The sequence below is a fragment of the Hemiscyllium ocellatum genome, chromosome 7 (assembly GCF_020745735.1).
Source record: "Hemiscyllium ocellatum isolate sHemOce1 chromosome 7, sHemOce1.pat.X.cur, whole genome shotgun sequence".
NCBI lineage: Eukaryota > Metazoa > Chordata > Chondrichthyes > Orectolobiformes > Hemiscylliidae > Hemiscyllium > Hemiscyllium ocellatum.
In genome coordinates this window covers 6,746,122-6,773,759 of record NC_083407.1, presented here as the reverse complement: position 1 = coordinate 6,773,759, position 27,638 = coordinate 6,746,122, and the positions used below count along the sequence as shown (strand labels likewise).

The window sequence follows — 27,638 nt, the reverse complement described above, 5'->3', positions numbered from 1 at the left end:
CAACTATCCCTTGCAGCGTGCTCCAAGCATCTCCCACTCTGTGTAAAAATACTTGTCCCTCACATTTCCTTTCAAATAGCCCCCTCTTAAATGCATGCTTGAATGTGGATCCTGTGGAGATCGGAGAGGTGCTAAATGAACATTTCTCATTGGGTTTCACTCAGGAAAAGGAGAGTATTGTGCAGGAGAAGAATGAGATACGTGATATTAGACTAGAAAGGATCAAAGTTAGTTACAAAGAGGTGTTATCAGTTCTACAAGGAGTGAAAGTAGACAAGTACTCTGGGCTGGATGGAATTTATCTGAGGATTCTCTGGGAAGCTAGGCAGGAGATAGCAGAGCCTTTGGCTTTGATATTGGAGTCGTCATTGTCTACCGGTTTAGTACCAGAGGACTGGAGGATTGCAAATGTTGTGCTCTTGTTCAAGAAGGGCAGCAGAGATGACCCAGGTAATTATAGACCAGTGAGCCTTGATTCTGTTGTAGGAAAGGTTTTGGAAGGGATTATAAGAGATAAGATTTATCATCATCTAGCAAGCAACAATTTGATTTCAGATAGTCAACATGGTTTCGTCAAGGTTAGGTCATGTCTCACAAATCTCACTGAGTTTTTTGAGAAGGTGACCAAGCATGTAGATGAGGGTAGGGCAGTTGACGTGATATACATGGACTTCAGTAAAGCCTTTGATAAGGTTCCACATAGTAGGCTGTTGGAGAAAAGTAGAGGCGTAGGATTGAGGGTGATTTAGCAGTTTGGATTAGAAACTGGCTTTCTGTAAGAAGGCAGCGAGTGGTGGTTGATGGAAAATATTCAGCCTGGTGTCCAGTTACTAGTGGTGTGCCACAAGGATCTGTTTTGGGACCACTGCTGTTTGTCATTTTTATAAATGACTTAGACGCAGGCATAGGTGGATGGATTAGTAAATTTGCAGATGACACTAAAGTCGGTGGAGTAGCGGACAGTGTGGAAGAATGTTACAGGTTTCAGGGGGACTTGGATAAATTGCATAATTGGGCTGAGAGGTGGCAAATGGAGTTCAATGCAGATAAATGTGAGGTGATGCATTTGGGAAGAATAATAAGAAGGCAGAATACTGGGTCAATGGAAGGATTCTTGGTAGTGTGGATGTGCAGAGGGATCTTGGAGTCCATGTAAATAGATCCTTGAAAGTTGCCACCCAGGTTGATAGTGATGTTAAAAAAGCATACATTGTGTTAGGTCTCATCAATAGAGGGATTGAGTTCTGGAGCCGCAATATCATGCTGCAATTATACAAATCACTAGTGCGGCTGCACTTGGAATATTGTGTACAGTTCTGGTTGCCCCATTACAGGAAGGATGTGAAAGCATTGGAAAAGGTGCAGAGGAGATTTACCAGGATGTTTCCTGGTCTGGAGGGAAGTTATTATGAGGAAAGGCTGAGGACTTGGGTGTGTTCGCATTGGAAAGAAGAAGACTAAGAAGGGATTTGATAGAGACATATAAGATGATCAGAGGATTAGATAGGGTAGACAGTGAAAGTCTTTTTCCTAGGAAGATGATGTCAGCTTGTACAAGGGGGCATAATTGCAAATTGAGGGATAATAGATTTAAGACAGATGTCAGAGGGAGGTTCTTTACTCAGAGAGTGGTAAGGGCATGGAATGCCCTGCCTGCCAATGTAATTAACTCAGCCACATTAGGGAGATTTAATCAATCCTTGGATAAGCACATGGATGATGATAGGATATTGTAGATGGACGAGCTGAAAATAGTTCACAGGTCGGCGCAACATTGAGGGCTGAAGGGCCTTTTCTGTGCTGTGTTGTTCTATGTTCTATGCCCTCAAGTATGAGAAATTTCAAGTCTTGGAAAATGATTCTGACTGTCAAATCTATTTATGCCTCTTATAATTTTATGCATGACTGTTGGTTATCCCTTAGCCTGCGCTCCTCCAGAAAAAACAACCTTAATTTGTCAGCCTGTCCTGAAAGTCATACCCTCTAATTCAGGCAACATCCACTTCTCGATTTTCTAGGCATCAAAGGGTATGGGCTGAAAGCAGGAACATGCCATCGAGGTTGAGGATCAGCTATAATTGTATGGAATAACAGAGCAGCCTTGAAGTACTGAATGTCTTACATCAGCTCTTAGTTTTCACACTTCCCTCAATTGTGAAGAGTCAAACAATCTCTCAATCCTACTCTTGAATGTACCTCAATGAGTGTGGATCCACATTCCTGTGATGTGAAGAATTCCAAAGTTGTGTTATGTCCTGAGGGAAGGAATGTCTCCGGATCACTGTCTAAAATAGCTGGTTCTTAATACTGCGATTAGCCCATTGTGGATATATTTTTCACAATATCAGTGGCCCTATCGGAAGAAGAGCAGAAACAAAACGTTGTGTGTCAGAACAGGTGCATTCCTGTCCATCTGAACACATATCAATATCTCACCCTGCCCAAAGAGACAGGATCACTATTTCTGTAACACGAACCAAGGAGAGCACTGTGGACAGGGATTCTTCATGCTTCACTCCTTCTGTTTTTCCTGTCTCGGTCCAAGTCTCCAACACAATCTCGCTGTTTATGTGTTGATGAGGCAGTGCTGGTGGTGGACTGGGGTGGACAAAGTTAGAAATCACACAACACCAGGTTATAGTAAAACAGGTGCTTCCAAATAAACCTGTTTTAGTATAACCAAGTGTTGTGTGTTTATGTCTCGCCCTTCCTTGTCTCTTCCTCACAACCTCTCTAATTTTCTTTCATTTCCCACATTCTTATTCTGTCACTTTTTCTCTTTTATCCTCTTCTCTATTTCACTCTCTCTATCTATATCTTCCTCCCTCATATCCCCCAACTGCTGTCTCCACTTCTCTCACTCACATTCTCTTCCTCTCTCTCTCTTTCTCTCTCTCTCCCTCCCCAGAGTCTCCAGTCAGAATCATAAACAGTTCCTCTCCAGTATTGAGTGTGCTGACAGGGAATGAGGTTGTCCTGTCATGTGAGCTGTCACGGCCCAAGGTCGAAGTGAGATGGTACAAGGATGGAGTGGAGGTGGAGCGGAATGAGAAGTGCACAATGGAGGTGGACGGAAGACGCAGGAGGCTGACCATCCAGCAGGTTACAGTGGGGGACCGAGGAACTTACGTGTGTGATGCAGTCGATGACTCAGCAAAGTTTGAAGTGGCCGTGTCTGGTGAGTGCTAAGTCAAGCCATGCTCAAACCGTTGACATTATTCCCTTTTGGTCAGGATGGGGGCACTGCTGTCATTCAGATTTGTTACAGGAGTCGCAGAGAACTCACTTCAGGATCTCAGGAATGTGTTTTAACACAACCATATGTTGGACAACCAAAACTGCCTTGGACTTGAGAAAATACACCATTGTCTGATGTTTGTAGTGAGTTGTGGAAACAGTCAGTTAGTTTTTAATTAGGATACCAAGATAAGATCTCAAGGATAAGGAAAGGAGTAGGGCATTTGAACTCTCGAGCCAGCCCTGACTTTCAATTCGATCATGATTGTGGCCAGCCTTCCAAGCCACCTAGGGCTCTTGTGGTGCAAAAGTCGAACCCCTACCTCAGACATAGAATGTTCCAATCCGAATTAAATTATGTCATACCACATCTATGCAGCTTGATTAAAATTGCCATTTCAATGGTAATGGGTCAGACAAACATGGCGCCAAATTAAACAAATCCCTTTTGTCTGGCCTGGCCATGTTCCATATCCTTTCATTCTGTGTTTATTCATGTGCTTACCTGAAAGCATTGAAACACCCCTACATTATCTGGCCCATCACTATCCCTGGCAACGTGTTCTAAGCGTATACCACTCTGTGTAAAAAACACTTGCAGACTATTGGGTACAATTCTGGTCTCCTTCCTATCAGAAAGACGTTGTGAAACCTGAAAGGGTTCAGAAAAGATTTGCAAGGATGTTGCCAGGGTTACAAGATTTGAGCCATATGGAGAGGTTGAATAGGCTGGAGCTGTTTTCCCTGGACCAACGGAGGCTGAGGCATGACCTTATAGAGGGTTATAACATCATGAGGGGCATGGATAGAATAAACAGACAAAGTATTTTCCCTGGGAGATCCAGAACTAGAGGGCATAGGTTTCAGGTGAGACGGGAAAGATATAAAAGAGACCTAAAGGGCAACATTTTCACGCAGAGGGTGATATGTGGATGGGAAGAGCTGCCAGAGGAAGTGGTAGAGGCTGGTGCAATTACAACATTTAAAAGACAACTAGATGGGCACATGAATAGGAAGGGTTTGGAGGGATATGGGCCAGGTGCTGGCAGGTGGGACTAAATTGGGTTGGGATATCTGGTCGGCATGAACAAGTTGGACCGAAGGGTCTGTTTTCATACTGTACATCTCTATGACTTTATGACTTGTCTCTCACATCTCTTTTCAACTTTCCCCTCCGATCTTAAATGTATGCCCTCAAGTATTGGATATTTCAAGTCTTGGGAAATGTTTCTGACTGTCAACCCTATCCATGCCTCTCGTAATTTTATAAACTTCTATCAGGTCTCCCTGAGTGCTGCTCCAGAGAAAACAACTGTAGTCTGTCCTGAAAGCTAATACCCTCTCATCCAGGCAGCATCCACTTCTCAATGTACTAGGCATCAAAGTTATGGGGAGAAAGTAGGAATATGGAATTGAGACAGAGGATCAGCCATAATTGAATTGAAGAGAAGCCTTGAAGCGCTGAATGACTTACTTCAGCTCTTAGGTTTTACATTCCCCTCAGCTGTGAAAAGTCAAGCAATCTCTCAATTCCACTATTGAGTACATCTCTACGAGTGTGGATCCACATTCCTGTGGTATGGAATATTCCAAAGGATGGTTATTTCCTGAGGGGAAGAAATTTCTCCTGTTCATTGTCTGAAATGGTTGGCTCCTAATCCTGTGACTATCCCATTGTTGCGGATATGTTTTTCACAATATCAGGGCCATAATGGAAGAAGAGCAGAAAAAAATCTTTGTCACAACAAGAACATTCTTACACTTCTGAACAGCGTATCAATATGTCACATTGAGCAGAGTAACAGGTTCACAATTAATGTAACACAAACCAAAGACAGCTCTGTGGACAGGGATTCTTCACAATTTGCTCATTCTGCCTTTCTCCTGTCTGTCCAGTTTCCAATGAACTCTCACTGTTTATAGAGTCAGAGAGATGTACAGCATGGAAACAGACCCTTCGGTCCAGCCTGTCCATGCCGACCAGATACCCCAACCCAACCTAGTCCCACCTGCCGCCACCCGACCCATATCCCTCCAAACCCTTCCCATTTATATACCCATCCAAATGCCTTTTAAATGTTGCAATTGTACCAGCCTCCACCACTTCCTCTGGCAGCTCATTGAATACACCATACACGTATCACCCTCTGTGTGAAAACGTTGCCCCGTAGGTCTCTTTTATATCTTTCCCCTCTCATCCTAAACCTATGCCCTCTAGTTCTGGACTCCTCGACCCCAGAGAAAAGACTTTGCCTATTTATACTATCCATGCCCCTCATAATTTTTTAAACCTCTATAAGGTCATCCCTCAGCCTCCAACGCTCCAGGGAAAACAGCCCAGCCTGTTCAGCCTCTCCCTATAGCACAAATCCTCCAACCCTGGCAACATCCTTGTAAATCTTTCTGAACCCTTCAAATTTCACAAGATCTTTCTGATAAGAAGGAGACCTGAATTGCACGCAATATTCCAACAGTGGCCAAACCAATGTCCCTGTACAGCTACAATATGATCTCCCAACTCCTATACTCAATACCCTGACCAATAAAGGAAAGCATATCACTATCTTCTTCACTATCCTATCTACCTGCGACTCCACTTTCAAGGAGCTATGAACCTGCACTCCAAGGTCTCTTTGTTCAGCAACACTCCTTAGGACCTTACCATTAAGTGTATAAGTCCTGCTAAGATTTGCTTGCCCAAAATGCAGCACCTCACATTTATCTGAATTCAACTCCATCTGCCACTTCTCAGTCCATTGGCCCTTCTGGTCAAGATCCTGTTGTAATCTGAGGTAACCTTCTTCGCTGTCCACTACACCTCCAATTTTGGTGTCTTTTGCAAACTGACTAACTGTACCTCTTATGCTCACATCCCAATCATTTATATAAACGATGAGAAGTAGAGCACCCAGCACCGATCCATGTGGCACTCCACTGGTCACAGGCCTCCAGTCTGAAAAACAACCCTCCACCACCACCCTCTGTCTTCTATTTTTGAGCCAGTTCTGTATCCAAATGGCTAGTTCTGTCTGTATTCCATGCGGTCTAACCTTGCTAACCAGTTTCCCTTGGGGAACCTTGGTGAATGTCTTACTGAAGTCCATATAGATCACATCTACCGGTCTGCCCTCATCAACCCACTTTGTTACTTCCTCAAAAAACACAATCAAGTTTGTGAGACATAATTTCCATGCACAAAGCCATGTTGACTACCCATAATTAGCCCTTGCCTTTCCAAATACATATACATCCTGTCCCTCAGGATTCCCTCCAACAACTTGCCCACCATCGATGTCAGGCTCACTGGTCTGTAGTTCTCTGGCTTGTCCTTACCAACCTTCTTAAACAGTGGCACCACGTTAGCCAACCTCCAGCCTTCGGCACCTCACCTGTGACTATTGATGATACAAATATCTCAGCAAGCGGCCCAGCAATGACTTCTCTAGCTTCCCACAGAGTTCTAGGGTACCCCTGATCATGTCGTGGGGATTTATCCACCTTTATGTGTTTCAAGACATCCAGCACTTCCTCCTCTGTAATCTGGACATTTTGCAAGATGTCACCATCTATTTCCCTACATTCTATATCTTCCATATCCTTTTCCACAGTAAAAACTGATGCAAAATACTCATTTAGTATCTCCTCCATTTTCTGCGGCTCCACACAAAGGCCACCTTGCTGAATTTTGAGGAGCCCTATTCTGTCCCTAGTTATCCTTTTGTCCTCAATGTATTTGTAAAAACTCTTTTTGGATTCTCCTTAATTCTATTTGCCAATGTTTTCGGGAAAGCAAATCTTAGCAAGACTTATATACTTCATGGTAAGGTCCCAGGGAGCGTTGCTGAACAAAGAGACCTTTAAGTGCAGGTTCATAGCTCCTTGAAAGTGGAGTTGCAGGTAGATAGGATAGTGAAGAAGGCATTTGGTATGTTTCCTTTATTGGTCAGAGTATTGAGTACAGGAGTTGGGAGATCATGTTGCGGCTGTACAGGGACATTGGTTCGCCACTGTTGGAATAGTGTGTGCAATTCTGGTCTCCTTCTTATCAGAAAGACGTTGTGAAACTTGAAAGGGTTCAGAAAAGATTGACAAGGATGTTGTCAGGGTTGGAGGATTTGTGCTATAGGGAGAGACTGAACAGGCTGGGGCTGTTTTCCCTGGAGCATTGGAGGCTGAGGGGTGACCTCATAGAGGTTTAAAAAATTATGAGGGGCATGGATAGGGTAAATAGGCAAAGTCTTTTCCCTGGGGTCAGGGAATCCAGAACTAGAGGGCATCGGTTTAGGGTGAGAGGAGAAAGATATAAAACAGATCTACGGCGCAACTTTTCACACAGAGGGTGGTACGTGTATGGAATGAGCTGCCAGAAGAAGTGGTGGAGGCTGATACAATTGCAACATTTAAGAGGTATTTGGATGGGTATATGAATAGGAAGGGTTTGGAGGGATTTGGGCCAGGTGCTGGCAGGTGGGACTAGGTTGGATTAGGATATCTGGTTGGCATGGATGCGTTAGACCGAAGGGTCTGTTTCCATGCTGTACATCTCTATGACTCTATGATTCTATGACTCATGTCCCCTTTTTGCCCTCCTGATTTCCATCTTAAGTATACTCCTATGCCTTTATACTCTTCTAAGGATTCATTCAATCTATCCTGTCTATACTTGACATATGCTTCCTTCTTTTTCTGAACCAAACCCTCAATTTGTTTAGTCATCCAGCATTCCCTATAGCTACCAGCCTCTCCTTTCACCCTAACAGGAGTATATTTTCTCTGGATTCTCGTTATCTCATTTCTGAAGGCTTCCCATTTTCCAGCCATCCCTTTACCTGCGAACATCTGCCCCCAATCAGCTTTCGAAAGTTCTTGCCTAATACCATCAAAATTGCCCTTTCACCAATTTAGAAGTTCAACTTTTAGATCTGGTCTATCCTTTTCCATCACTACTTTAAAATGAATAGAATTATGGTCACTGGCCCCAAAGTGCTCCCCCACTGACACCTCAGTCACCTACCCTGCCTTATTTCTCAAGCATAGTTCAAGTTTTGCACCTTCTCTAGTAGGTACGTCCAAATACTGAATCAGAAAATTGTCTTGTGTACACTTAACAAATTCCTCTCCATCTATACCCTTCACACTATGGCATTCTCAGTCTATGTTAAAATCCCCTGCCATAACCACCCTATTATTCTTACAGATAGCTGATATCTCCTTACAAGTTTGTTTCTCAATTTCCCTCTGACTATTAGGGGGTCTATAATACAATCCCAATAAGGTGATCATCCCTTTCTTATTTCTCAGATCCACCCAACTGACTTCCCTGGATGTATTTCCGGGAATATCCTCCCTCAGCACAGCTATAATGCTGTCCCTTATCAAAACTGCCACTCCCCCTCCTCTCTTGCCTCCCTTTCTATCTTTCCTGTAGCATTTGTATCCTGGAACATTAATCTGACAGTCCTGCCCATCCCTGAGCCATGTTTCTGAATTGCTATAATATCCCAGTCCCATGTTCCTAACCATGCCTTGAGTTCATCTGCCTTCCCTGTTAGTCGCTTTGCATTGAAATAAATGCAGTTTAACTAATTAGTCCTACCTTGGCCCTGCCTGTTTAACACCGCTTCTGTTTTATGTTTATCCTTCCTTGTCGCTTTCTCACAATACTTCTAATTTTCTGTTCCTTTCTCTATTCCCATTCTCTCACTTTTTCTCTTCTTTCCTCTTCCCTATTTCAGTCTCTCCATTTGCATCTTCCTCCCTCACATCTTCGAATTACTGTATCTGTGTGTGTGTCTCTCTCTCTGTCTCGCGCTCTTTCTCTCTCTCTCTCTCTCTCTCTCTCACACACGCTGTTCCTTTGTTTGTGTTGGATCCAGAGCCTCCAGTAAGGATTATGAACAGTTCCACCCCAGTATTGAGCGTACTGACTGGGAGTGAGGTTGTTCTGTTATGTGAGCTCTCTCAGTCTAATGCCGAGGTGAGATGGTTCAAGGATGGTGTGAAGGTGGAGCGGAATGAGAAATGCACAATGGAAATAGAGGGAAGACACAGAAGGCTGACTATCCGCCAGGTTACACTGGGGGACCAAGGGATGTACCTGTGTGACGCAGTTGATGACTCAGCCAAGTTTGAAGTGACCGTGTCTGGTGAGTCCCAAGTCAAGCCACACTTGAACCATTGACGTCATTCCCTCTAGGTCAGAACCGGGCGGGGGAGGGGGAGGGGGGGAAGAGGAGGCGAGGCTGGGGGGGGTGCCAATCTGACATTCAGATTTACACCAGGAGACATAGAGAACTCCGTTCAGCGATTCAGGGATGGGGTTTCATGCCCCAAGGTGTCAAGCCTTGTTGCAGAGTGAGAAATCACCTTGGAATTGAGAAAATCTGTCATTTCTTGATATTTGTTGTGATTGGGAAGACAGGTAGTCAGTCTTTAATTAGGATACCAGGATATGATTGCAAGGATAAGTGGCAGGAGTAGGATGTCTGACCCCTCGAAACCTGCCCTGATTTTCAATCAGAACGTGGCTGTACCTCTACCATTAGCCAACCTACTTGGCCATTCGGGCTCTTGTGGTGCAGTGGCAGCATCCTTACCTCTGACCTCGAAAACCTAGGTTCTAATTCCAGTTCTGGTATGTCATAACACATCGAAGCAGATTGATTGACATTGTAAATGTATCTATCTATCTCATTCTTAAAAACAAAACACCAGGCTCTGATTTGCTACCATTGAAATGACAACAGAACATTGATCAGTCCAGCACAAGAACTGGCCCCTTGATTCTCGTTGTTATGCCAAACATTTCACCAAATTAAACTAATCCCTTCTTCCTACTCATGGTCCATATCCGTCCATTCCTTATTCATGTGTTTATCTAAAAACTCTTTAAATGCCTCTATCTTACTTGACTCCACCACTAGCCCTGACAGCGTGTTCCAGACAGCTACCCCTTTTTGTGTGAAAGACATGCCCTCACACAATGCACGGGGTCTAGTATTCGACATTTCAACTCTGTTAGCCATTTGCCTCTGATAATTGTGTAAACTTCCATCTGCCTCAGCTGCTCCAGAGAAAACACCCCTAGTTTTTCCAGCCCCTCTTTCTCGCTCAAACTTTCTCATCCAAGCAGCATGTATTTCTAGACATTTGAGGCTTCAAAGGGTATAGGTTAAAAGTGGGAATATGGCTTTGAGCTAGAGCATCAGCCATAATTCTATGGCATGACGAAGCAGATTTGAAGGGTTGATAGCTTAGTTCAGCTCTTAGTTTCTACGCCTCATATATTGCGAATTGTCAAGCAATCTCTCAATCTCAGTTTTGGATATACCTCAATTAGTGAGATCCCACATTCCCCCAGTAGGGAGAATTTCAAAGATTTATCACCAGCTGAAGGCAGAAATGTCTCCCCATTCATATCCTGTGAATAGACCATTGCTGTGGATACAGTTTTCACAACACCTTTTGGCCCTAATGGAAGAAGAGTAGAAAAAAAAAGGTGTGTCAGAACAAAAGCATTCTTGTCTCTCTGAACACTATATCCATATCTACCTTCAGCAGTATGGCAGGATCTGTCATATAGTAACACAAACCAAAGAGAGCGCTGTGGACAGTGATTCTCCACAACTAGCCTCTTTCTAATATTCCCCGCTCTGTCCAAGTTGCCAATTTGCTTCTCACTGTTTATCTTTCCTCCTTCCTTGTTTTTTCCTCCCAGACTCTCTAATTTTCTCTTGCTTTCCCTTGTTTTTGTTCTTTCACTTCCACTCTTTATTCCTCTTTATTTTACTCTCTTCATTTATATCTTCTTCCCTCAAATTCTCCAATTTCTCTCCCTCCCTCTCTCACTCACTTTCACTCATGCACTTTTTCTCTCTCCGTTTGTATTGTATCTAGATCCTCCGGTAAGAATCGTCAACAGTTCATCTCCGGTATTGAGTGTACTGACCGGGGCTGAGGTTGTTCTGACGTGTGAGCTCTCTCGGCCCAAGGCCGAGGTGAGATGGTACAAGGATGGGGTTGAAGTGAAGCAGAACGAGAACTGCAGGATGGAGGTGGATGGAAGACGCAGGAGACTGACCATTCGCCAGGTTACAGTGGGGGACGGAGGGATATATCTATGTGATGCTATTGACGACTCGGCCAAGTTTAAAGTGACTGTGTCCGGTAAGTCCTAAGTGAAGCCACACTCAAACCATTGAAATTCTTCCCTCTACTTTGGAATGGGGGTCACGGCTGTCATTAAGATTTATAGCAGGAGACACAGAAAACTCCCTTCAGAAGCTGAGGGCTGTGTTTTCACACATGCAGATGTCATGTCGTTGCAGAACCAAAATGGCCTTGAAATTGAGAAAATGCGTCATTGTCTGATACTTGTGAGTTGGGGAAACAGACAGTTTGTCTTTAATTAGGATACCAAGATAAGATCTCAAGGATGAGGAGCAGGAGTAGTACATTTGGCCTCTTGAGCCTGACCTGAGATTGAAAACACACCAGGCTCTGATTTGCTACCATTGAAATGACAACAGAACATTGATCAGTCCAGTACAAGAACTGGCCCCTTGTATTCTCATTGTTATGCCAAACATTTCACCAAATTAAACTAATCCCTTCTTCCTACTCATGGTCCATATCCGTCCATTCCTTATTCATGTGTTTATCTAAAAACTCTTTAAATGCCTCTATCTTACTTGACTCCACCACTAGCCCTGACAGCGTGTTCCAGACAGCTACCCTTTTTTGTGTGAAAGACATGCCCTCACACAATGCACGGGGTCTAGTATTCGACATTTCAACTCTGTTAGCCGTTAGCCTCTGATAATTGTGTAAACTTCCATCTGGTAAAAAATGAGGTCTGCAGATGCTGGAGATCACAGTTGAAAATGCGTTGCTGGTTAAAGCACAGCAGGTCAGGCAGCATCCAAGGAACAGGAAATTCGACGTTTCAGGCCAGAGCCCTTCATCAGGAATGAGGAGAATGTGCCAGGCAGGCTAAGATAAAAGGTAGGGAGGAGGGACTTGGGGGAGGGGCGATGGAGATGTGATAGGTGGAAGGAGGTCAAGGTGAGGGTGATAGGCCGGAGTGGGGTGGGGGCGGAGAGGTCAGTAAGGAGATTGCAGGTTAGGAGGCCGGTGCTGAGTTGAGGGAACCGACTGAGACAAGGTGGGGGGAGGGGAAATGAGGAAACTGGAGAAATCCGAGTTCATCCCTTGTGGTTGGAGGGTTCCCAGGCGGAAGATGAGGCGTTCTTCCTCCAACCGTCGTGTTGTTATGTTTTGCCGGTGGAGGAGTCCAAGGACCTGCATGTCCTCGGTGGAGTGGGAGGGAGAGTTAAAGTGTTGAGCCACGGGGTGGTTGGGTTGGTTGGTCCAGGCGTCCCTGAGGTGTTCTCTGAAGCGTTCCGCAAGTAAGCGGCCCGTCTCCCCAATGTAGAGGAGGCCACATCGGGTGCAGCGGATGCAATAGATGATGTGTGTGGAGGTACAGGTGAACTTGTGGCGGATATGGAAGGATCCCTTGGGGCCTTGGAGGGATGTGAGGGAGGAGGTGTGGGCGCAAGTTTTACATTTCCTGCGCTTGCAGGGGAAGGTGCCGGGAGTGGAGGTTGGGTTGGGGGGGGGTGTGGACCTGACGAGGGAGTCACGAAGGGAGTGGTCTTTGTGGAACGCTGATAGGGGAGGGGAGGGAAATATACCCCTGGTGGTGGGGTCCGTTTGGAGGTGGCGGAAATGACGGCGGATGATACGCTGTATACGGAGGTTGGCAGAAATGACGGCGGATGATACGCTGGTGGAAATGACGGCGTATGATACGCTGGCGGAAATGACGGCGGATGATACGCTGCTCCAGAGAAAACAGCCCTAATTTTTCCAGCCCCTCTTTCTCGCTCAAACTTTCTCATCCAAGCAGCATATAATTCTAGACATTTGAGGCTTCAAAGGGTATAGGTTAAAAGTGGGAATATGGCTTTGAGCTAGATCATCAGCCATAATTATATGGCATGATGGAGCAGTCTTGAAGGGCTGATAGCTTAGTTGAGCTCTTAGTTTCTACGCCTCATATATTGCGAATTGTCAAGCAATCTCTCAATCTCAGTTTTGGATATACCTCAATTAGTGAGATCCCACATTCCCCCAGTAGGGAGAATTTTAAAGATTTATCACCAGCTGAAGGCAGAAATGTCTCCCCATTCTTATCCTGTGAATAGACCATTGCTGTGGATACAGTTTTCACAACACCTTTTGGTCCTAATCGAAGAAGAGTAGAAAAAAAGGTATGTCAGAACAAAAGCATTCTTGTCTCTCTGAACACTATATCCATATCTACCTTCAGCAGTATGGCAGGATCTGTCATATAGTAACACAAACCAAAGAGAGCGCTGTGGACAGTGATTCTCCACAACTAGCCTCTTTCTAATATTCCCCGCTCTGTCCAAGTTGCCAATTTGCTTCTCACTGTTTATCTTTCCTCCTTCCTTGTTTTTTCCTCCCAGACTCTCTAATTTTCTCTTGCTTTCCCTTGTTTTTGTTCTTTCACTTCCACTCTTTATTCCTCTTTATTTTACTCTCTCCATTTATATCTTCTTCCCTCAAATTCTCCAATTTCTCTCCCTCCCTCTCTCACTCACTTTCACTCATGCACTTTTTCTCTCTCCGTTTGTATTGTATCTAGATCCTCCGGTAAGAATCGTCAACAGTTCATCTCCGGTATTGAGTGTACTGACCGGGGCTGAGGTTGTCCTGACGTGTGAGCTCTCTCGGCCCAAGGCCGAGGTGAGATGGTACAAGGATGGGGTTGAAGTGAAGCAGAACGAGAACTGCAGGATGGAGGTGGATGGAAGACGCAGGAGACTGACCATTCGCCAGGTTACAGTGGGGGACGGAGGGATATATCTATGTGATGCTATCAACGACTCGGCCAAGTTTAAAGTGACTGTGTCCGGTAAGTCCTAAGTGAAGCCACACTTGAACCATTGAAATTCTTCCCTCTACTTTGGGATGGGCGTCACTGCTGTCATTAAGATTTATAGCAGGAGACACAGAAAACTCCCTTCAGAAGCTGAGGGCTGTGTTTTCACACATGCAGATGTCATGTCGTTGCAGAACCAAAATGGCCTTGAAATTGAGAAAATGCGTCATTGTCTGATACTTGTGAGTTGGGGAAACAGACAGTTTGTCTTTAATTAGGATACCAAGATAAGATCTCAAGGATGAGGAGCAGGAGTAGTACATTTGGCCGCTTGAGCCAGACCTTGGATTGAAACTTTACCTAAAGCCAACCTTCCAGACCACCTCTGGCTCTTGTGGTGCAATGGTAGCATCCCTACCTCAGATCTAGAAGACCCAGGGTCTAATCCCAGTTGAAGTATGTCATACCACATCTATGCATGTTATTGAAATTGTCATTTCAGTGGTAGTGGGTCAGAGACTTGTTTATTTCATTTTTAAGAATGAGAAGCATTTAGAAGATAGAACAATATAGCACAGGAACTGGCACTTTGGCTCATGATGTTGTGTCGAATATCACACCAAATTAAACAAACCCCTTTTGTCTGGCCATGGTCCATATACCTCTATTCCTTGCTTATTCATTTGCTTATCCAAAAGCATTGAGCATCCCTATCTGTCCCAAACATCTACCACTCTGTGTTAAAACAAAAAAATTGCCCTTTCATCTCCTTTCAACTCTTATCTTAAATGCATGCCGTCAAGTATCAGAAATTTAAGTCTCGGAAAATAATTCTGACCATCTAATCTATCTATGTCTCTTGCATAGAACATTACAGCGCAGTTCAGGCCCTTTGGCCCTCGATGTTGCGCCGACCTGTCATACCAATCTGAAGCACATCTAACCTACACAATTCCATGTACGTCCATAGGCTTGTCCAATGATGACTTAAATGTACTCAAAGTTGGCGAATCTACTACCGTTGCAGGCAAAGCATTCCATACCCTTACTGCTCTCTGAGTAAAGAAACTACCTCTGACATCTGTCCTATATCTATCACCCCCGTGCTCACTGTCACCATACTTGGAAATAGGCTCTCCTTGTTTACCCTATCTAACCCTCTGATTATCTTATATGTCTCTATTAAGTCACCTCTCAACCTTCTTCTCTCCAATGAAAACAGCCTCAAGTCCCTCAGCCTTTTCACATTAGACTTTCCCTCCATACCAGGCAACATCCTAGTAAACCTCCTCTGCACCCTTTCCAAAGCTTCCACATCCTTCTTATAATGCGGTGACCAGAACTGTACGCAGTACTCCCAAGTGCGGCTGCACCAGAGTTTTGTATAGCTGTAGCATAACCTCATGGTTCTGGAACTAGATCCCTCTCTTAATAAAAGCTAAAACACTGTATGCCTTTTTAACAACCCTGTTAACCTGGGTGGCAACTTTCAAGGATCTGTGTACCTGGACACCGAGATCTCTCTGCTCATCTACACTACCAAGAATCTTACGATTAGCCCAATACTTTGCATTCCAGTTACTCCGACCAAAGTGAATCGCCTCACACTTGTCCGCATTAAACTCCATTTGCCACCTCTCAGCCCAGCTCTGCAGCTTATCTATGTCTCTCTGTAACCTACAACATCCTTCACCACTATCCACAACTCCACTGACCTTAGTGTCATCTGCAAATTTACTAACCCACCCTTCTACACCCTCATCCAGATCGTTTATAAAAATGACGAACAGCAGTGGACCTTACACACTAACCCTTGCGGTACACCACTGGTAACCGGACTCCAGGATGAACATTTCCCATCAACCACCACCCTCTGTCTTCTTTCAGCAAGCCAGTTACTGATCCCACAATCCCATTCTTCCACATTTTGTACAATAGCCTACTGTGGGAAACCTTATCGAACGCCTTGCTAAAATCCATATACACCAAATCAACTGGTGTACTCTCATCTACCTGTTTGGTCACCTTCTCAAAGAACTCAATAAGGTTTGTGAGGCATGACCTACCCTTCACAAAACCGTGCTGACTATCCCTAATCAAATTATTCTTTTCTAGATGATTATAAATCCTATCTCTTATAACCTTTTCCAACACTTTACCAACAACTGAAGTAAGGCTCACTGGTCTATAATTACCTGGGTTGTCTCTACTCCCTTTCTTGAACAGGGGAACCACATTTGCTATTCTCCAGTCTTCTGGCGCTATTCCTGTAGACAATGACGATTTAAAGATCAATGCCAAAGGCTCGGCAATCTCCTCCCTGGCTTCCCAGAGGATCCTAGGATAAATCCCATCCGGCCCAGAGGACTTATCTATTTTTACACTTCCCAGAATTGCTAACACCTCCTCCTTGTGAATCTCAATCCCATCTAGTCTAGTAGCTAGTATCTCAGTATCCTCCTCGACAAGATTGTCGTTTTCTAGAGTGAATACTGTCAAAAAATATTCATTTAGTGCTTTCCCCATCTCCTCTGACTCCACACACAACTTCCCACTACTATCCTTGATTGGCCCTAATCTTACTCTCGTCATTCTTTTATTCATTAAATACCTATAGAAAGCCTTAGGGTTTACCCTGATCCTATCCACCAACAACTTCACATGTCTTCTCCTGGCTCTTCTGAACTCTCTCTTTAGGTCTTTCCTGGCTACCTTGTAACCCTCAAGCGCTCTAACTGAGCCTTCACATCTCATCCTAACATACGCCTTCTTCTTTCTCTTGACTAGAGATTCCACTTCCTTCGTGAACCATGGCTCCCGCGCTCTACAGCTTCCTCCCTGCTTGGCAGGTACATACTTATCTAGGACACACGGGAGCTTTTCCTTGAATAAGCTCCATATTTCTAACGTGCCCATCCCCTGCAGTTTCCTTCCCCATCCTATGCTGCCTAAATCTTGTCTAATCGCATCGCAATTGCCTTTCCCCCAGCTGTAACTCTTGCCCAATGGTATACACCTATCCCTTTCTGTCACTAAAGTAAACATAACAGAATTGTGCTCGCTATCACCAAAGTGCTCACCTACTTCCAAGTCTAACACCTGGCTGTGCTCATAACCCAGTACCAAATCTAATGTGGCTTCGCCCCTTGTTGGCCTGTCTACATACTGTGTCAGGAAGCCCTCCTGCACACACTGGACTAAATCTGATCCATCTATAGTACTCGTACTATAGTGTTCCCAGTCAATATTTGGAAAGTTGAAGTCCCCCATGACTCTCTCACTCCTATCAAGAATAATTTTATACATGTCAGTCAGGTCTGCCTTCAGCCTGTGCTCCTCCAGAGAAAACAACCTTAATTTGTCAGCCTGTCCTGAAAGCTCATATCTTCTCATCAAGGCAGCATCCACTTCTCGGTATTCTAGGCATCAAAAGGTAGGGGCTAAAAGCAGGAATATTGCATTGAGATAGAGGATCAGCTGTAATTGTATGGGATGACAGAGCAGCCTTGAAGCACTGAATGGCTTACTTCAACTCTTAGTTTTTACATTTCCCTGAATTGTGAAGTCAAGCAATCTATCAATCCCTTTCTTGAATATACCTCAAAGAGTGTGGAGCCACATTTCTGTTGTGTGGAGAATTCCAAAGATTTGTCATGTCCTGAGGGAAGAGATATCTATAGATCACTGTCTAAAATAGGTGGTTCTTGAACACCTTGTCAATATCTCACCTTGTCCAGAGCGACAGGGTCACTATTTCTGTAACACAAACAAAGGAGAGCACTGTGGACAGGGATTCTTCACATTTCACTCCTTGTTTTTCCCCTCTCTGTCCAAGTTTCCAACGTACTCTCGCTGTTTATGTTATGATGTGGACGTGCCGGTGGTGGACTCGGGTTTACAAAGTTAACAATCTCACAACACCGGGTTATACTGAAACAAGCACTTTCCAAATAAACCTGTTTTACTATAGCCAGATTTTGTGTGATTATCTTTCGCCTTTCCTTGACTCTTCCTCACAACCTCTCTAATTTTCTCTTCATTTCCCACATTCTTATTCTTCTTCTTTTTCTCTTTTAACCTCTTCTCTATTTCACTCTCTCCATTTATATCTTCCTCCATCAAATCCTCCAATGGCTGTCTCTCCCTCTCTATCACTCACATACTCTTCCTCTTTCTCCCTCTCTCTCTGTTTGTGTTGGATCCAGAGCCTCCGGTCAGAATCGTAAACAGTTCCTCCCCGGTATTGAATGTACTGACTGGGAATGAGGTTGTCCTGTCATGTGAACTGTCACGACCCAAGGTCGAAGTGAGATGGTTCAAGGATGGGGTGGAGGTGGAGCAGAATGAGAAGTGCACAATGGAGGTGGACGGAAGACACAGGAGGCTGGCCATCCGGCAGGTTGCAGTGGGGGACCGAGGAACTTACCTGTGTGACGCAGTTGACGATTCAGTCAAGTTTGAAGTGGCCGTGTCTGGTGAGTGCTATGTCAAGCCATGCTCAAGCCATTAATATTATTCCCTCTGGGTCAGGATGGGGCACTGTGGTCATTCAGATTTATAACAGGAGTCGCAGAGAATTCCCTTTACTATCTGAGGGGGTGTGTTTTCAATATCCAGACGTCATGCCTTGTTGCAGATGCAAAACCACCTAGGAATTGAGAAAATCTATCATTGTCTGATGGTTTTTGTGAGTTGGGGAAACAAACAGTTAGTCTTTAATTAAGATACTAGCATAGGATCTCAAGGATAAGGAGCAGGAGTTGGACATTTGAATTCTCTAGGCAGCCCCGACTTTCAATTTGGTCATGGCTGAACCTCTATTTGCGGCCAACCTTCCAGGCCACTTAGGGCTCTTGTGGTGCAATGGTCGAGTGCCTACCTCAGACCTGGAATGTTCTACTCCCAGTTCAAATATGTTGTATCACATCTACGCAGGTTGATTAAAATTGCCATGTCAGTGGTAGGGACAGAACTTTGCATATTTCATCTTTAAAAACGAGGAAGATACATTTAGTCATGGAACAGTACAGCACAACTGGCCCCTTGACTCACAATGTTGTACCAAACGTGGCACCAAACTAAACAAGTCCCCTTTGTCTGGCCATGGTCCACATGCCCCCATTCCTTGCTTATTCATGTGCTTATCTGAAAGCATTGAAACATAAGAACATAAGAGCTAGGAGCAGGAATATGCATTCTGGCCCATCATGCCCGTTCCGTCATTCAATAAGATCATGGCTGATCTTTTCCTGGACTCAGATCCACTTAGCTGCTCTCTCACCGTATCCCTTAATTCCCTTATTGTTCAAAAATCTACCTTGCTTTAAAAGCATTCACTAAAGTAGCATCAATTACTTCCTGGGCAAGGAATTCCATAGATTAACAACCCTCTGGGTGAAGAAGTTCTTTCTCAATTCAATCCTAAATCTGCTCCTTCTAATTTTGAGGCTATGCCCTCTTGTCCTAGCTTCACCTGCCAGTGATAACGTCCTCTCTACTTCTAGTTTATCAATTCCCTTCATAATTTTCTAGGTTTCTGTAATATCCCCTCACATTCTTCTAAATTGCAATGATTATAATACCAGTCTATTTAGAATCTCCTCATAAGACAATCCTCTCAACCCCGTAACCAAACTAGTGAATCTCCTCTGCATCCCCTCTAGTGCTAGTACATCCTTTCTCACGTAACGAGACCAAAACTGCGCACAGTACTCAAAATGTGGCCTCACCAGCATCCAAACAGCTGCAACATAACTTCTCTGCTTTGAAACTCAAACCCCTTCACAATGAAGGAGAAAATTCCATTTTCCTTCCTAATTACATTATGTATCTGCAGACCAACCTTCTGTGATTCATGCACAAGGTCACCCAAGTCCCTCTGCATAACAGCATGCTGCAACTTTCTCCCATTTGTGTGATAATCCTTTCATTGTTACTCCTACTAAAATGAATGACTTCACATTTATTAGTATTGTATTTCATTTGCCAGATCTTTGCCCTCTCACTCAAAGTATCTACGTTCCTCTGCGAAGTTTCTCAGTCCTCTGCACACTTTGCTCTGCCACTCATCTTAGCATCATCTACACGAGGCCCCCAACTCCAAATTATCTATGTCCCAACACTGATCCCTGAGGCACACCAATACTCACTGATTGCCAGCCAGAATAATACTCACTTATCCCCACTCTTTGTTTCCTGTTAGTCAGCCAAACTTTTATCCATGCTAATACTTTACCTGTAATGCCATATATCCTTATGTTACATAGCAGCCTCTTGTGAAACACCTTGTCAAAGGCCTTTTGGAAATCTAGCTACATCCGCTGGGTCCCTGTTGTCCACCTTGCTCATAGTGTATTCAAAGAATTCCTAAAGATTTGTTAAGCATGACGTGCCCTTTGTGAACCCACGCTATGTCTGCCCAACGGGTCAATTTCTCTTGAGATGCCCTGCTATTTCTTCCTTGAAACACTTCTATTAGAGTCATAGAGATGGACAGCATGGAAACAGACCCTTTGGTCCAACCCGTCCATGCCGACCAGATATCCCAACCCAATCTAGCAGCACCCAGCCTATATCCCTCCAAACCCTTCCTATTCATATATCCATCCAAATGCCTCTTAAATGTTGCAATTGTACCAGCCTCCACCACATCCTCTGCCAGCTCATTCTATACACGTCACACCCTCTGCATGAAGAAGTTGCCCTTTAGGTCTCTTTTATATCTTTCCTCTCTCATCCTAAACCTATACTCTCTAGTTTTGGACTCCCCGACCCCAGGGAAAAGACTTTGTCTATTTATCCTATCCATGCCCCTCATAATTTTGTAAACCTCTATAAGGTCACTCCTCAGCCTCCGACACTGCAGGGAAAACAGCCCCAGCCTGTTCAGCCTCTCCCTGTATCTCAGATCCTCCAACCCTGGCAACATCCTTGTAAATCTATTCTGAACCCTTTCAAGATTCGCAACATCTTTCCGATAGGAAGGAGACCAGAATTGCATGCAATATTGCAGCAGTGGCCTAACCAATGTCCTGTACAGCCACAACATGACTTCCCAACTCCTGTACTCAATACTCTGACCAATAAAGGAAAGCATACCAAACACCTTCTTCACTATCCTATTTACCTGCGACTTCACTTTCAAGGAGCTATGAACCTGCACTCCAAGGTCTCTTTGTTCAGTAACACTCCCTAGGACCTTACCATTAAGTGTATAAGTCTTGCTATGATTTGCTTTCCCAAAATGCAGCACCTCACATTTATCTGAATTAAACTCCATCTGCCACTTCTCAGCCCATTGGCCCATCTGGTCCAGATCCTGTTGTAATCTGAGGTAACCCTCTTCGCTGTGCACTACACCTTCAATTTTGGTGTCACCTGCAAAGTTACTAACTGTACCTCTTATGCTCGCATCTTAATCATTTACGTAAATGACAAAATTTAGAGGGCCCAGTACCGATCCTTGTGGTACTCCACTGGTCAAAGGCCTCCAGTCTGAAAAACAACCCCCTACCACCACCACCCTCTGTCTTCTACCTTTGAGCCAGTTCTGTATCCAAATGGCTAGTTCTCCCTTTATTCCATGAGATCTAACCTTGCTAATCAGTCTCCCTTGGGGAACCTTGTCGAACGCCTTACTGAAGTCCATATAGATCACAACTCCTGCTCTGCCCTCATCAATCTTCTTTGTTACTTCTTCAAAAAACTCAATCAAGTTTGTGAGACATGGTTTCCCACGCACAAAGCCATGTTAACTATCCATAATCTGTCCTTGCCTTTCCAAATACATGTACATGCTGTCCCTCAGGATTCCCTCCAACAACTTGCCCACCACCGATGTCAGGCTCACCAGTCTATAGTTCCCTGGTTTGTCTTTACCACCCTTCTTAAACAGTGGCAGCACATTTGGCAACCTCCAGTCTTCCGGCACCTCATATGTGACTATCGATGATGCAAATATCTCAGCAAGAGGCCCAGCAATGACTTCTCTAGCTTCCCACAGAGTTCTAGGGTACACCTGATCATGTCCTGGGGACTTATCCACTTTTAACTGTTTCAAGACATCCAGCACTTCCTCCTCTGTAATGTGGACATTTTGCAAGATGTCACCATCTATTTCCCTACAGTCGGTATCTTCCATATCCTTTTCCACAGTAAATACTAATGCAAAATATTTATTTTGTATCTCCCCCATTTCTATGGCTCCACACAAAGACCACCTTGCTGATTTTTGAGGGGCCCTTCTCTCTCTAGTTACCTGTTTGTCCTTAATATATTTGAAAAAACCCTTTGGATTCTCCTTAATTCTATTTGCCAAAGCTATCTCTTGTCCCCTTTTTGCTCCTACTTTCTTTGTACTCTTCTAAGGATTCACTTGATCTATCCTGTCTATACCTGACATATGCTTCCTTCTTTTTCTTAACCTAACCCTCACTTTCTTTAGTCATCCAGCATTCCCTATACCTACCAGCCTTTCCTTTCACCCTGACAGGAATATACTTTCTCTGGATTTTTGTTATCTAATTACTGAAGGCTTCCCATTTTCCAGCCGTCCCTTTACCTGCGAACATCTGCCTCCAATCAGCTTTTGAAAGTTCATGCCTAATACCGTCAAAATTGGCCTTTCTCCAATTTAGAACTTCAACTTTTAGATCTGGTCTATCCTTTTCCATCATTATTTTAAAATGAATAGAATTTTGATCGCTCCCCCCAAAGTGCTCCCCTACTGACACCTCAGTAACCTGCCCTGCCTTATTTCCCAAGAGTAGGTCAAATTTTGCACCAGGAAACCTCCCTGTGACCACCTGAAAGGGAAACAGGTTCCATTCCCAAGATTTAATATTTTAGAAAGGCCTCCAACTTCATAAAATTAATTTTATATCCTGAGAACAAGCCAAATAGATTAATCCCCCACCCCACTCCGGCCTATCACCCTCACCTTGACCTCCTTCCACCTATCACATCTCCATCGCCCCTCCCCCAAGTCCCTTCTCCCTACCTTTTATCTTAGCCTGCTTGGCACACTCTCCTCATTCCTGATGAAGGGCTTATGCCCGAAACGTCGAATTTCCTATTCCTTGGATGCTGCCTAACCTGCTGTGCTTTAACCAGCAACACATTTTCAGCTCTGATCTCCAGCATCTGCAGACCTCATTTTTTACCCTTACTAGTAGGTACATCCACATACTGAATCAGAAAATTGTCTTTTACGCACTTAAGAAATTCCTCTCCATCTAAACCTTTAACACTATGGCAGTCCCAGTCGATGTTTGGAAAGTTAAAATCCCCTACCATAACTACCGTATTATTCTTATAGATAGCTGAGATCTCCTTACAGGTTTGTTTCTCAATTTCCCTCTGACTATTAGGGGATCTATAATACAATCCTAATAAGGTGATCATCCCTTTTTTATTTCTCAGTTCCACCCAAATAACTTCCCTGGATATATTTCCAGGAATATCCTCCCTCAGCACAGCTGTAACGCTATCCCTTATCAAAAATGCCAGTCCCCCTCCTCTCTTGCCTCCTTTTCTATCCTTCCTGTAGCATTTGTATCCTGAAACATTAATCTGCCAGTCCTGCCCATCCCTGAGCCATGTTTCTGTAATTGCTATGATATCCCAGTCCCATGTTCCTAACTATGCCCTGAGTTCATCTGCCTTCCCTGTTAGGCCAGCGTGGTCTAAGCATCCACTACTCTGTCTAAAATATATTTTCCCCTCACACTGACTTTCAACTCTCCCCCTCTTATCTCAAATGTATGTCCTCAAGTATTAGACAATTCTTGGAAAATGATTCTGACTGTCAACTCGATCTATGCCTCTCATAATTTTATAAACATCTGTCAGGTCTCCCTGAGCACTGCTCCAGAGAAAATAACCTTAGTTTGCCAGCCTTTCCTGAAGGCTCATACCCTTTAATCCAGGCAGCATCCACTTCCCAATGTTCTAGGCATCAAAGGGTATGGGGAGAAGGTGGGAATATAGCACTGAGATAGCGAGTCAGCTCTAATTGTATGGAATGACAGAACAGCTTTGAATTGCTGAATGACTTCCTTCAGCTTTTAGTTTTTACATTTCCCACAATTGTGAAGAGTAAAGCAATCTCTCAATCCCAGTCTTGAATATACCTGGCTGAGTGTGAATCCACATTCCTGTGTTGTGGAGAATTCCAAAGGTTTGTTATTTCCTGAGGGGAAGAGACACCTCTTGATCATTGTCTGAAATTGTTGGCTCCTAATCCTGCGACTAGCCTATTGTTGTGGATATATTTTTCACATCAGTGCCATAATGGAAGAAGAGCAGAAAAAACCCGATGTCACAACATGAGCATTCTTGCCCCTCTGAACGCCATATCAGTATGTCACCTTGAGTAGAGTGACCGGGTCACTATTACCTTAACAAACCAAAGACAGCAATGTGGACAGAGATTCTTCACATTTCACTCTTACTGCTTTACCCAACTCTGTTTATTGTCCAATGGGCTCTCGCTGTTTTTGTTTCATCCTTCCCTGTCTCTTCCTCACAATCTTCAGGTAAAAAATGAGGTCTGCAGATGCTGGAGATCACAGTTGAAAATGTGTTGCTGGTTAAAGCACAGCAGGTCAGGCAGCATCCAAGGAATAGGAAATTCGACGTTTCGGGCATAAGCCTTCCTGAAGGGCTTATGCCCGAAACGTCGAATTTCCTATTCCTTGGATGCTGCCTGACCTGCTGTGCTTTAACCAGCAACACATTTTCAACTCTTCCTCACAATCTCTCTAATTTTCTCTTCCTTTCCCTAATTCTCATCCTCTCACTTTCTCTCTTCTTTCCTGTTCTCCATTTCAGTCTCTCCATTTGTATCTTTCTCTCTCAAAGCTTCTAATTGCTCTCTCTCTCTCTCTCTCTCTCTCACTCACACACACACACACACACACACACACACACACACACACACACACACACACACACTGTTCCTCTCTCTTTCTCTGTTTGTTTTGGATCTAGACCCTCCAGTAAAGATCGTGAACAGTTCCTCTCCGGTATTGAGTGTACTGACTGGGAGTCAGGTTGTTCTGTCATGTGAGCTCTCTCAGTACAACGCAGAGGTGAGATGGTTCAAGGATGGGGTGGAGGTGAAGAGGAACGAGAAATGCACAATGGAAATGGATGGAAAATGCAGAAGGCTGACTATCTACCAGGTTACATTGGGGGACCGAGGGACGTATCTGTGTGACGCAGTTGAGGACGCAGCCAAGTTTGAAGTGACTGTGTCTGGTGAGTCCTAAGTCAGGCGACACTTGATGTTGTTTCCTGTAGGTCGGGACAGGGGCTACTGATGTCATTCAGATTTGTAACAGGAGACACAGAGAACTCCATTCAGCGACTGAGGGATAGCGTTTCATGCCCCCAGATGTCATGCCTTGTTGCAGCGTGAAAACTGCCTTGGAAATGAAAATATCAGTCATTGACTGATGTTTGTTGTGAGTTGGGGAGACATGCAGTTAGTCATCAACCCTGCCCTGACTTTAAACGAGAATGTCGCTGAACCTCTACCTCTAGCCAACCTTCCTGGCCACTTCAGGCTCTTGTGGTGCAGAGGTAAACACAAGGACTGCAGATGCTGAAAACCAGATTCTAGACTAGAGTGGTGCTGGAACAGCACAGCAGGTCAGGCAGCATCTGAGGAGCAGGAAAACCGACATTTCAGGCAAAAGCCCTTCATCAGGAATAGAGGCAGGGTGCCTGCAGAGTGGAGAGATAAATGAGAGGGGGGTGGGGTTGGGGAGAATGTAGCATAGATTGCAATATGTGAACGGGGGTGGGGATAGAGGTGATAGGTCAGAGAGGAGGGTGGTGGAAGGTAGCAAAGAGTACAGTAGGTGAATGTGGATGTGGATGATGGTGTAGGTCAGAGAGGTGGATGGACTGGATAGGTGGAAAGGAAGATAGGCAGGTAGGACAGGTCATGAGGACGGTGCTGAACTGGAAGGTTGGAGCTGGGGTGAGGTGGGGGAAGGGGAAATGAGGAAACTGGTGAAATCCACATTGATGCCCTGGGGTTGAAGTATTCTGAGGTGGAAGATGAGGTGTTCTTCCTCCAGCCGTCGGGTGGTCAGGGAGCGGCGGTGGAGGAGGTCCAGAACCTACATGTCCTCAGCAAGCTGGGAGGGGAGTTGAAATGTTGGGCCACAGTGCGGTGTGGTTGATTGGTGCGGGTGTCCTGGAGATGTTCCCTAAAGTGCTCTGTCTACCCCATCTATCCCTCTCTTATCAGGTCTGCCCTCAGCCTGCGCTTCTCCAGAGAAAATTACCCTAGTTTGTTCAGCTTGTTCTGAAAGTTCATACCCTCTAATCCAGGTAGCATCCACTTCTCAATGTTCTTGGCATCAAAGGGTGTGTGTGGGGGGGAAGGGGCGGCAGGGTGGTGAAGTGGGGATAGGTGAAAACAAGTAGAGGGTACAATTTTTTTGGTCAATGGGAGGAATGAGTCCGGTTGGTGGCAGGGAGCAGTGGAAGAGATGGGGAGGAGCTGGGAAGGGAGTCGGGGAATGGCAAGTGGAGTTATTTGAAATTGGAGAACTCAATGTTGAGTCCTCTGGGTTGGAGGCTGCCCAGGCAGATGAGGTGTTGTCCCTCCAAATTGCAGTGTAGTTCGTTGTGGCAATGTAGGAGACCAGGGATGGTCATGTTGGAAAGGGAGTGGTTCAGGGAATTGAAATGGATGGTGACTGGGAGGTCTGGTTGGCCTAAACAGGCTTGGCTGCGATGCTTGGTGAACTGTTCCCTAAGTTTACGTTTGGTCTCCCCGATGTAGAGACCACATTGCGAGCACCTAAGTAGGAAGAGAGGCAGGTGAACCTCTGTCTCACCTGGAAGGGCTGTTTGGTGCCCTGGATAGAGGTGAGTGGGGGTAGTGTACAAGCAGGTTTTGCATCCAGTTGCAGGGTAAGGTACTTGGGGGTTTGGGAATAGCTGGTGGGGAGAGCAGCGCAAAACATGTATTGTTAAAGGGAAAGGCAGAGAGGGGAGGGGAAGATGTTCTTGGTGGTGGGGTCCAGTTGGAGTTGGCAGTATGTTTAAGGATGATGTGTTGAATGCGGAGACTGGGAGGTGGTAGGTGAGGACAAGGGGGACTGTGTCTTTATTGCATTGGGGGGGAGTTTAAAGCAGTGGAATGGGGAATGAAGCGGTGTGTCAGAGGGCTATCTGGGTGACAGAGGGAGGAAAAGCACATTGTTCAAAATAGATGGACATCTGGGTTGCTCACGAGTGGAATGTTTCCTTGTCTGAGCAGAGGCAGAGGAATTGGGAGAATGGGATGGAGTTCTTGCAGGATGTTGGGTGGGAGGAGGTATAGTCCAGATAGATGTGAGAGCCTTTGGGTTGTAGTAAAAATCCGTCTGGAGCTTGTCGCCGGAGATGGACTGAGCATCGCAGCCAGGCCTGCAGGGGCCAACCAGACCTCCATCCATTTCAATTCTCCTAACCACTCCCTTTCCGACATGAT

General features: G+C 44.8%; 1 protein-coding gene across 1 annotated transcript in view; it reads left to right on the top strand.

The window, feature by feature from the left end:
* The window catches only part of LOC132817707 (obscurin-like), a 306,454-nt gene that overhangs the window by 120,822 nt on the left and 157,994 nt on the right, over window positions 1-27,638 (top strand). The window contains exons 18-22 of the mRNA XM_060828232.1: window positions 2,909-3,178; window positions 9,114-9,383; window positions 11,134-11,403; window positions 13,910-14,179; window positions 18,352-18,621. Coding sequence (XP_060684215.1) covers window positions 2,909-3,178; window positions 9,114-9,383; window positions 11,134-11,403; window positions 13,910-14,179; window positions 18,352-18,621 — 1,350 coding nt within the window. The remainder of the gene's footprint in view (window positions 1-2,908; window positions 3,179-9,113; window positions 9,384-11,133; window positions 11,404-13,909; window positions 14,180-18,351; window positions 18,622-27,638) is intronic.